At 37.8% G+C, this 12431-nt stretch overlaps 1 protein-coding gene across 1 annotated transcript in view; it reads right to left on the bottom strand.

Annotated features, from left to right (window-relative positions):
- The window catches only part of LOC111663792 (glutamate receptor ionotropic, delta-1-like), a 236941-nt gene that overhangs the window by 51521 nt on the left and 172989 nt on the right, over window positions 1–12431 (bottom strand). The window contains exon 5 of the mRNA XM_023418119.2: window positions 3934–3987. Within this exon, the coding sequence (XP_023273887.1) occupies window positions 3934–3987 (54 nt within the window). The remainder of the gene's footprint in view (window positions 1–3933; window positions 3988–12431) is intronic.

Genomic DNA, 12431 nt, shown 5'->3' with positions numbered 1-12431 from the left:
TGATGTATTCCAGGCAAACTCCAAATATTCACTCCAGCTTTAAGACTTTGGCTTAGTTCGGTTCTCGCAGCAGTAAATTAGTTGTTAAATTTGTCTGATTTCCGAAACCTGGACCAGTGTTTATATTTAAAGACAGATCAAAGCTTGTTGAAGAAAGGAGATGATAAGATTAAATTAAGGAATTGCTAATGGCACTGGAGAGCCAAATCGGAGATTCCACAGGCCTTTCTGGCAGCAGGGCAGTTGGTACCATGCCATGACCATTGTTTGACCTCTTGGACTAGATATAGACAGATGGAATAGTTTCTGAGATAGGATTAAATCAGGTGACCAGTTCCATACATCACTGTGAAATAGACACAATCAAAGAAGGAACTGCCATATGTGCCTATGCACACTCACAGCCACCCTAACACACTTTCCTCTAGATATCTTGAAGCCCCCCTTCTTCTCACTGCCCCTCTTGTCTTCTCTTCTATGTAGGTGACATCTCTATCCAAACGTGATTCCAGCTGCATTCCAGTAGAGGCCACATATCAGGTTATTCACCTGCTGCAAATGTTTAAGTATGAAGTCACCGCCTGCGTTTTCTGTAATTTACTTTCACTTCCTCTCTAGTTACTCTCTCACCCTCTTAAAGTTAGTTTGTGCATTACAGACACTCTGGACTAATAAACCAGAGAAACTGTTGTTAGTTTTAATGTGCTGACTCCGAGATTATATTGATGGTCGAATAATTAACAGGGTTTACTTTTACATTTCCTCATTTGGCAGACGCTTTTATCCAAAGCAACTTACAAGTGAGGGACATAACTAAAGTTTCAGGTTCTGCCTGAAAATTCAGATTGAAGCCATATTCCCCAAAGTGAGTTAAACTTTCCCTAGACTGAAAATGTTTGCAAGTGAAGAAAAGTTATGTTGGGAGAAAATTTTAGAGTGTTTCAAACTTTTTTTTCTTACAACAAGGGCACTTAACCTATTTGACCTATCTGTGGCTGTGGAGGGAGTATTGGAAAGTGACATCACTTGAGTCATTTTAGCTTGTGCTTGGATTTATACATTTATAACAGAAAGCCTGCATTGTGAATTAAGGTTGACATGTTTGAAAAACATGGCATATACCAGTGAGGGAGGGTTTATAGACAAATGCTATTGAGTTTCATAAATGGAAAAATGTTGTGTTTTTGATCTATACTAGTGACTAAAGGTCGGGACATCTCAGTCTGTGTTGCTTCAATTTCATCCATTCTTTTTAATCAGTCTCTTGCATCCATAAGTGATTCACAGCCTTTAAGCTACTGTAGGCTACTGATAATTTTCAAATTACTGCATGAAGTAAGTGTAACGTTCACAATAGCCCTGAATAAAAATAGTTTCCAGGACCCAGCATCTGTTTCATTCCTTCTTGTCTATCTGTGAGTCCCTCACACATTATCGTTTTTCGACTTGTGATGATACTTGCTCATCATCATCATCCATCTCACTCTGTGCTCGTATCACATCTCTATCTTGACAACTACATTCATCGAGCCACATGTTGCCACTGGTGGCAGATTACCATAACCACTTGTCGTGAGACTTGAATGAAATGTGAGACCTGGCTTTCACTGTGAGGAATGTGAATGGCTGGCAGGTGCCTGGGGAGCTGACGGGGTGGACCGACGACGGCGAGCCTCAACATCACACAGGTAAATGAATGTCACAACTCAGTCATGAACAGGCAGCCGAATGAGAGCAACTGCCCGCAGGCATATTACATATCTACAAATCAAAGAATCTCATTCTGATAATCACTGTGTTTATCTGTCCACTCATGTGTTTGAATTAATAAAAATCTAAAAAAAACTCATTAAGACTCTTTATGCTATCAGCCATGTTAAGAGCGTCTTAGAAATCAAATCACAGGCTAATGAAAACAAAGTAGCTTTGCACCTTCCTTTAAATCTTGTTTCCCTTTAGAGCAAGAATTGTAGATAAATCATTTGCAGTTAGATACATGTCTGGATTCAATTTAAATGGGCTCTCTTGTTGTGCTCTGGGAAAATTAGGATTTAAGAAGATGGTGGATGAGTTACGTGCTCTCAAGTTTCACGCTATTTTCTTGTGTACATGAGAAGAACCCTGAAGACCAACATGTGAGAAAAATAGGTCGGCATGAGTAGTAATTGAATTTTCTTGTTAGCCTTTTCAACATGTCTGTGTTATTCTCATTTGAAGGTGATTGTCAGTTTTATGGGCAGTTTTTTCTTGGGTGATGAAATCAAAGGCTGAGATAGAGTGAGAGGGGAAAAAAGGATAAACAAAAATTACTGTGAGAGAGAAAATCTCTTCAGTCTTTACAATGACAGAGAGAGGGCAAGGGCAAGGGAGAGGGAGCGGGAGAGAGAGAGAGATAGAGAAACAGAGGAAAATGAAAATTATATATTGACAGAGGGACAGAATAATGAGAATGGGGATATATTTCATAGTTCACAGATACAAACAGTCACACTTTTCTCTTTAAATGTGAACCAGGGTGAGATAACTCTACAGTGAGCCACAGAAGTGCCACAGAAATGAACATGTCATTAATTCATCCTGTCTTAGTGTCTGATGCAATTACAGCTAATGTCTTAGTGCAGGTCTGTGGTAACACGCATGAGTTTGTATGTGAATACTGCTTCAAATTAAGAATTACTGTCTCTTATTATGTTGTCTCAGGCTACAAATGCCTTTTTGGAGACGCATCGATGAAATAATGTGACTTAAGCTGCCAGACAGAAAAAGTTTCAAAGAACCCAAGGTCTCATTAGCTGTGGTAAATCAATACTTCAGTCATGTGTATGCTGAATTCAACGGTGAAAACGAATTCAAAAACACAAGGCCGTCATTTAAAAAAAAAAAAAAAAAAAACTCATTATGGTCTAAAATGAGGTAATTTAGGCTGCCAGATAACAGAAGGTTTTCAACACATTGAGCCTCATTAACTTTTGTAAATCAATATTTAAACTACTGACATATACTGAAATGCTGCACAGTGAATTCCTAACTACAGTATAAATGACAACTATTTAATACTTGTTGGTTAAAGTCTAATGTGTATTGTGTCCCATGTGCTTTTTCCAACTTCTGTATCAAGAGTTAATTTTCCACAGCAGCAAATTCTGTTGTCCCCCCAGTCTTACAGTATCTTTATATTTCCATGATAGTTGCCTAAACAACATGGCTATCTGAGGAACATACACAAATTAATCATGCTCTGTGTGCTATGGATCAATATGTGTCATGTTTTGGATGTTGAGCACAAGTTCAGATGTTCTTATAAGTGAGGAGGTGATATTTCATTAAAGTACATGGACATTGATGTATGTGTGTGTGTTAGAGAGAAAGCTCCTATTAAGTACGGTAATGTTAATATTCAAGGGAAATCAGCTGGGAGCAACCTTTTATCTAATGTCTTTCATCAACTGCTTTTAGTATTGGGCCAATCCCATGACTCCCCTTTATCTCCAAATCACTTTGAATCAATGGAAATGCAGCGCTGAGGCACTAAAGCTAAAGACACAGTCTGCTGTTCTGTATTCACAAAGTGTACCTGAATTTTGTGCTGTTACAGCCACTTTAGAAGTCCATTTAGGTCAATGTCAGACACACAGAGCATTTGTACGGGGGTGGGGTGGGGGGGTTACTAACATGAACACTTAAAGGCAGGGCAATTATACAATATCAAATAAAGGACCAGTCCCCTAGGCAGCCAAGATAAAATAAAAACAAATGATGTGCTGCTAATCAAATTGAATATGAAAGTGTACAGACTGACAGCCTTATAGGTTTTCATGTGTCTGTGCGTGCTTTGGCAGCATAAGAGACTCTGTGTTGACAGAGGCAAACTGACAATGAAGTCTAAATTCACTCAGGTGCAAAGTGCTTAAGTGTGTTTGTGTTTGACCTCACCTCATTGGCATAGACCCAGTGACTGTCCTTGGATGCCAGGTTGGTTTCCACAGCCTGAAGTGATGAACACAAAGAGAAAGAAAGAGGAGGGACAATTTAGACCATTTTAAGAACCTTGTGTGTAATTCACTGTGAGCTTACAATAGTACGTGCCAGTCCTCAGGTATCTCTGCAGCTTCATTTATAAATCTAGACATCCTAGCTCACAGAGAGGGTGGTCCGATGGGTCCAGGAGAAAAAACTTAATGGAATGGCCTGGAGCATACAGCCTTTATAAATAATGCAATGTTGAGCACATCTTCTACATGCAAGGTGAAAAGTTTTACATTGGATGTGAGAATGAAGCCTGGAGTACATATTACCCCCCACTGATATGGGACTTCATTAGCCATACTAATTTCACCTCACCTTATAAAATACATTTTGATAGTGACATAGAAAGTGTGAGCTCACAAAAATAGGTGCTAGTGTTGGATAAATCTGTGACCTATAGTGAGTTGAGTGAGTTAGTGAGTTAAGACTATTTAAAACTGGCCAACAGTTTCTGCTATCACAGCTATCAAAATTTGATTATCTAAATTAAATTAAGTCACCAACTTTAGTATTTGTTTTGGAACTATACTTTTTCACTGAGGACAGCTCTGCAGTGAGAGTGCACAGCTTTTTGACAAAGCATGACTGTGTCTAGATTTTTACAACATGGTCACATTTGAAGAGGTAGAACACACATATTTGTTGCTTTGTGAACATTTCGGTTTCAGTCGCACCGCTACATGTAATCTGTCTTCTTATCCTGCTGCTCTGCTGTTACAGTGATGCTTTCCCTGTCTGAAGGCTTTATCAGGGAAATGCATAAACCAGGTTACACCAGGTTCCAAAAAAAAAAAAGAAAAAAAAAGAAAGAGAAAATAAAGTTTCTGTACGTCGATTAGAGAAGCCAGGGTTCTTTGATGTTTAGGAAATTGGTTTAGGGCAGAATCTGGTTGCTGAAGTGTAGATAAATTCACTAAATTACCAAAACCCTCTCAACACAGGTGAAAATAACCACCTTTGGAATTACCGTAAACTGTCCATTTAATTATTGAGTTCCTCCACCTGTCACACGACTGCACACATTTGACATCTGTCATGCTTAGCGTCTCTGCTGCAAATTGCTGTCATTAGAATCCCTTTCACACACAGCAATGAAGACTGATATGCATACAACAACAGCATAGAACTGATGGAACCCTGCCTCATTTTTACTCAACAACAGCATGCTCATCAATAACAGCCTGTGCAGAGCAAAGCACCAAAAACTAATCGATAGTATAACCTTGGAAGAGTCATGATTTGATTTTAATGCTCCTCTCATTTCCAGATTGTTCATATCAAATTGCACGAGGACCATACCAGTGCAAGAGCAATATTCACCTCCATGGTTGCAATGCCACATGCCTTCAACAACTGCCCTGAAATGCAAATGGATAGAGCAACATTCTCAACGGATGCTGTGAAAACCAGACAGATGCTATACTTAGTGAGTACAGATTAATGTAAATAAAGATGCATGTCATGTCATGGGGATTACCCTCACCAAATAAAATGTATCAGTTTAAAATCAATTGTTTTGTTTTTGACAACATTTAGTGTAGTGATCATTTTGGTTACTAGTGAAACCATTCAGCTGAATTAAATCATATTTTGATTGAAAGGGTCCAGATCAGTGTACAAAAGAAAAACATTTGAAAATTCTCACTATTTCAAATGTATGTAATCTAGGAATTTATTGTACTGCAAGCGACTTCCAAATGTGTCAAAGGTACAGAAGAAAGAAAATATTTCCCTACTTTGTTGCACAACCTTCAGGCACAACATAACACTGGAGGGCCTGTTGTATTGTATGTGTGTGTATATATATATATGTGTGTGTGTGTGTCTGTCTGTGTGTGCATTTGTTTGCAGGTGTGGAACAAAGCAAGATTTACAATGAAGGCTCTGGTGCCAAAGGTAAAGCTGTAGGGACCACTTTTGGAAAAAGGTGAACAAAAAGAAAGAGAAGAAACAGATAGATGAAAGTGAACTGTAGGTTCCTCTGTGTGTGGGTCCATGTGAGGATTTAGTTTGGATTTTTTTTTGTGGAAATAAACACTGAACAGCAATATTTTAGTAAAATGACTTCATAAATGTATAGATATGGAAGCATTATTTTCTTAGTGTTTTACTATTTCAGTTAGTTTCCATATCGCCGTGTAAACATCCTTTTCTTTCCACATGGATAATAACATTAGCACTTGAACCATACCTAATTTAAGACAACAGGACTGTTTGCTTTGACAAGAGAAATAACTTGACACATTCTTTCATCAGTAGAACACGGCCCGTGAAGCTGTGACCTCACGTGCACAACGATTCACTGTAAACCTCTTGAGTTAAAAGCAAATGATCACTAGGGGGTTTCTGTAATCTGTACGATAGGAAGTTATCAACAAAATCCTTCCATGTGTGAATAATCCATTAATTCAAATTATGATAATTTGTCTCTGTTCCCAAATAAAATCTGACAATGAGAACTATTGTCTGCCTTGAAGATCAATCTCGACATTCAAAAGAGATGACAGCTCCTTGAACTGCATTCATTGTTCCAGACAAAATCTGTCAGGAAAAACAAAGCCAAGTACTGTAGTGTGGGTTAGTTAATATGAACCAGCTGGGATGCAATGTTTTGTTGAAGCCTTGGGCACAACAGAAACCACCACTTGAGAGGTTCAGCTTCAGTTCACAGCACATCTGAAACACTGACAACTGTAGACACTCTAGAGATTAAGTCCTGCTAAACTAAATGCTGTTTGTGAGCCACTGTTTGAATGTGACAAACACATAATGGCTGACATAAGTGTCTGAGAGTTGCTGTGGCAGACTGAAAGCTCTGCTGAACTCAAAGGTGATCTGTGTGAGGTCACTTCTTGTCAATCATCAAAGGTAAGAACGACTACTGTTTTGAACTTCAAGAGAATTTGATATAAACTATATATAACAGAAAACTATACTGAGATGTAACATCACAACTTGTTTTGTTTCACCTCCATTTATAAGTGGCCCCTAGGTCAGACAGTTCTCCATTCAGTGGAAAATAGAAAAATTCATTGAAAAGATACTGGATCATGAGAGCTCAGAAATCACTAAACCTATTGTGCTTACAGTGCTTAAGGAAGTTGCTCTTTAGGATTCAAAACTTTCAGCTCTTAAGTACAAAAGCCCCTTGTGTCTCAGTACAATTCCTACATTATTTTACCTAATCAGCCCTTTCCTGATCACACGTAGTCCTATTTCAGTCGAACTAAGCAAAGGTTTTCTGCTTTGCTTCAAATTTATCACACCAAAGCCCAAAAATCCATTTGAGACCTTAAATGTTATCGACATTCAGGCAGAGTAATTTCGCCTTTGTGTGTTTTCTTTCTTTCCATTCATTACAAGAGATGATGTAACAGTGAAACTCTGGAAAGAAATGTGGTTTTGGAGAAGGAGGCATAGACAAGAGTTTGGAGTGACATCTGAGGAATATTCTATACTATTGATACAGCCACAGCCTGGCGACGGTAAGATCTCTGATCAGAGAGGCAAAGTACCCCAGGCATGTTCTTATACAGTAGCAATGCCACAAAGGCAGCCAGAAAAACGCCAACTCCAATTTAAAACCGTGACAGCAGAAAAGGGATTGAGAAGAATTGTGGTTAGAAGGATGGGAGAATAGGTGGGGGGAGGTTTGGGCAAGACTCAGACGCCTGAGGAAGAATCTCATGAATGTGAGCAGATGAGAGAGCTCAGTGTAATAAACTCATTCAATACAATTATCTGTTACACTACAAAATCATCTTTTAAATATTGGAAAGCCAATTTAGCTTACACACTCACTTTATTAGGTACACTTAACTAACAACAAATGCAATCTATTACAACAATCTTGCAATACAACCTTAGTTGTAATGTTCATTTTTTAGTAAAACTGTTTTAGACAGGTGTTGATTCAACTTAATGGTGGCTGTAGTTTGTGCTATTGTGTAACTGTATTAGGTTATACTGATAGGTGTTTCTATTATTTTGTCCACCCTATCTATACCATTGAGGGTATCCTAAAGTCCAGAATCATCCCTCTGTGTAACACAATACAGCTGAATATACTCAACAGTATTTATGCACTACATAGAGGCATATACTATCTGCATGTATGCACAGTATGAATTCATGCATGTCCCGGATGGATAGCTATGTAGACTTTATTTACACTTATCAGTCATAAATCAGGCATAAAATGATGATTGATATTGATTCTACAGGATGTTCAGCATGAAGCACAAGTGGACGGCATGAAAACAACATGCATTAACATGTTGTTTCTTTCACCCAGAGTATCCTAAATAAGTAGCATCGTTGCAGGTTTACAAAAACACTGCAGAGTAACGGTTTGCTGCTCTCATCAAAGCAAAGATGATGAAAACATTTTTTATGATTTAATTAATTGTGTTTGCAGTAATCAGAAACTAATCGAGAGCTTTAATTCCATCAAATGTGCCATCTATTACATTAACCTGCAGCTCTTCTTCTTATTAAAAAGCCATTGTAAAATTACTTTAAGAGCTTGATTAATCAGTGAGTGAATAAAACAGCAGTAAGACCAAAAGTTAAGCCAAGCTGTACTTGAATTGCTAATTACAATTATCGTTTGTGATAATTAGCTGTTTGCCACTAATATGTGCAGTAAATGCAGTATCTTTACATCACAACTCCACCTGCAGGAAGTCTAGCATCAAAAAAAAAAAAAAGAAGAGAAAAAAAAAAATGCCTTGCTTATGATGGACATTGTTTGTGTGATGATCACAGTTTAGATAATGACCTAAATTCAATCTGCCTTCAAAACAAGTATTTGTAGTATCACCATGTGGAAAGAATAAGCACCTCCTAACAGCTGGAAAAAAATTAATAGTTATTTGTTCACTCAGTCTGTTTGCTGAATGATAGCTACTTAGAATTTCATCCCCTTAAAATCAACAATATGCAAGATTTGCTAATTAAAAATGTATGACTTATTGCAGTCATCATGTATCTATGTATATGAATGACTTTACTTATCTCACTACTCATCTATCTAAATCTCTATAGGGGTGCAAATATGAAATATGATCTTTCCAATTACAAACCTGCTAGAGGACATACGTACACAATATTGTCACACAAAAAGAAATGTCAGATTATCGTGTATAAAACTTCCTGTAATCTTTACATTACAGTGTTCTGTGTGTAATTAAATATACGAGTGGCAATTCAAACATCTCAACTCAGTACTTATCAACAGGGGCACTCAACAAGACAGAAGTGTTTCTAATTCTAACTGGGCCCAACTCCTCCACGTACCTGAGGCCATGTGCTGCTTTATTTGAAACAGCATTATTGAAAATTTGGAAGGACGACACTGACCCTGGAACTGAGATAAACGATGTTCATGAGCATTGGAAATGAAACTGAAATGTCTCATTGTTTGTGTAGCCAAAAACAATTTTCTGGTTCAGCATATAAAATAACAATTGTGGAAATAATCGATTTATTTTAGTCAAACATTAAGAATAGTTGAAAAAAAAAATCAAAGAATCAAAACTTTTGTGGCTGAATGAAATTACTTTTGAATCACACCATTTCATATCATTACTTAGTTCATCCCTTTCATTTTAGGGTAATCTGGCTGTCGATTGGGTATCGTCTGATAGGGAAAGACAAACACCCCTAACATTTATCTGTCTTTCCATTCATCCATCATCATAGTATAGTGAGTAAATTCATGCACTGATTCTCGTTATCGTCTCTGAAATTCTCTCAGAATGCAGTCATGGCTTTTTTAATTTTTACCCTCATCTCTCCCTCTCACAATCTCTGCTCCCTCTCTTACTCTTGCTCAGTGTGCATGTTCAGTGACAATAGATTTGTCCCTATTTGAGCCAATACACCATAGTTTTAAGGTCAGGTCTGGGTGCATAGCAACCAAAGGCTCCTGTTGGATTGAAGTATATAGGTGCCTTTCAGAGTCTCAGTGCTTGGATCTAATTTGAAGACAGCGGACAATGAAAAGGTTTTGGTAGCTGTCACACTTTCTGTGTTCTTTCGGTGTAAAGATCTCACAAAAAAAAAAAAAAAAAAAAAAAAAAAAAAAAAAGCCAGGAAGCAATAATGAGGCCTGTCATAAAAGATTCACAATAGTCCCTCTGAACCCAGATTTACCACCGTTGCTGTGGAAACGCACCTTAAAACCACTTAATCTGCTCCATCAGCAACAGCATGGAATACAAAGGTGCTCTCAGTATACCTTAAGACTGGTACACACATACAAGTGGGTATACCTTTAACACAGGTGCACATGTAAATATTCAATTTTAGTCCATACATGTAAGGGTAAAAGCCTGGAGTCATAACAACATATCAACTCACTATCAATTAATGCTCAATGCTCAAAAGATACAGCAACTGATGAAACTGAAAGAAATGTCAGTTTGGATACTGATCTGCAGTTCTTAGTGATAATCCAACACCTGAACAAATCTCTTCTGACCTCCCACTCTTAGTATTCAAGACCAGGTGGCCCTCCCAAGAAGATGGCACACGTGTGATGAATTAAAAGCAAATCACGACTCCCATCTGCCATGGTACTAAGGCTGCTAGCTTCTCTCTGTATGTTATTGGCTTCCCACAGGCTTGCTATAGCTATGAGTGGAATAGCTGATGTTCCCACCAGGAGAATCAACAGTTGGCACATTAACCTCGTTATATGAACTAAAATTAGGGGAACCTTAAAATTGTGCCTGTGGTACATTTCATCAACCATGTTCTTACAGAGATTATTGCATCACAATAGCACCATCTATAACATCTGCTCCGTCACTATCTTTGAGCCAGGTAGGCTGCAAACACAAATTTGCTCATGAAAGATGAAAACCCAGTAATTTGCTACAGTCCTGGATTATACAGCGTTTACCTAATCATTGAACTGATGTTTGTATGGCCAAATTACTCTTTATAACAGCCAAAGTGGTTGTCACATGAATGAAGAAAAAGGGGTATTCTCAAAGATTGGTTTAAACACAAACATTTCTTTTCTGTAAAAACAACTACATTTCTGTACTGCTGGAAGCTCAAAATATGTATTGGCTATTCTTGAACCGTCCCCCTGCTGTGGTCCCTCTGTGGACTTGCATGTGTTGTGAGCCTTAATGTTGTGAGGGGGATTTCTAACAGTCACTAACCGGATTAAGCCTAGGTGTGACATTTTATGAATACCACAGAAGGCTGAAGAACCTCCTGAGTGCAGGCATTCAGTAAAGTCGTAAGAAACTTCTGGGCGAGCGTTTTGAAGCAGTTGTTGCTATGTACAGTGCAATGGATATGGTTTTAGCATGGATTCAAACCATCACACCACAAGTTCTTTGAGACAGTCTTATAAGGAGGCAAAATTAACAAATGTACCTGAGCTGCATCCTTTTATTTTCCTCTGATGCCAATCATAATTTTATCTTGGAAACAATTCTATGAAATATTTATATCAGTTAAAGCTTTACCTTCTTTGCCTACATATCATTAGCCTACTTGTGATTGCTATAATTTCTTAAAGAGTTTTTACTTCTTGTGTATAATGCAGTCAACATAATTCCTCCAACAATCAAAATACAAGTCTGTAACACAACAGAAGCATCCAATCTTACTTAAAAAAAAAAACACGTCATGCTCTTGTGACACTATGCCTTAAACACTATGATTAGTGCCAAACAGCCACACTGACTGATTGATTAGGGTTTAGTCCATCGTTAAACTCTGCTATGTATAGGAATCCCAACCCCTGGCTGGCATACAGAACTCCAAAATATTGAAAATGATAATCACACATTTTTAGCCTGGACAAAAATAATGATATAGTTGAAAAAGAAAGCACTTCAGTAAGTGTGTGACATTGTGAGCAAGCCTTGCTTTGAACGAAATTCAAACTTAGTTAGCATTTTAACAAGACACCAAAACACACTTCTTGAACAATATATCTTAGCAGAAGATGAATTACTTTGCATTTCTGCAGGGTGCCCTTGGGGAAGCACTGAGCTTAAACTAAAACCCTGCACCTGGGGGAAATTTATGTTGTGGATCTTTGATGATATTTGCAATTGAGTTTTTATTGCACAGCTGATTGATGTAATAACCCAGGATAAATACCATGGAAGAAACTGATTACCTCACCAAAAGTTATTTAGTACATCTGTGACTACAGTTACAACACAAGGACACACAGATATATAGCCAATGTACTGTAAAAAGTAAGACACTGTTTTCAGTTGCATAAACCCAACACAAATGATATAAAAAAAAAGATCTTTTAACTTCACACAGAACATTTATGATCCATAACACAAAGTAACTGTACGCTGCATGTGGACTGCTTTTTTGGCAACATGCAGATGTGACTCCGATCTATCCAACCCCCCCCCCCC

This window comes from Seriola lalandi, unplaced genomic scaffold (assembly GCF_002814215.2).
Source record: "Seriola lalandi dorsalis isolate HSWRI2012SDOR001 ecotype SW California unplaced genomic scaffold, Sedor1 jcf7180002054580, whole genome shotgun sequence".
NCBI classification, from domain to species: Eukaryota; Metazoa; Chordata; class Actinopteri; order Carangiformes; family Carangidae; genus Seriola; species Seriola lalandi.
This window is presented reverse-complemented; position numbering and strand designations above follow the sequence as displayed.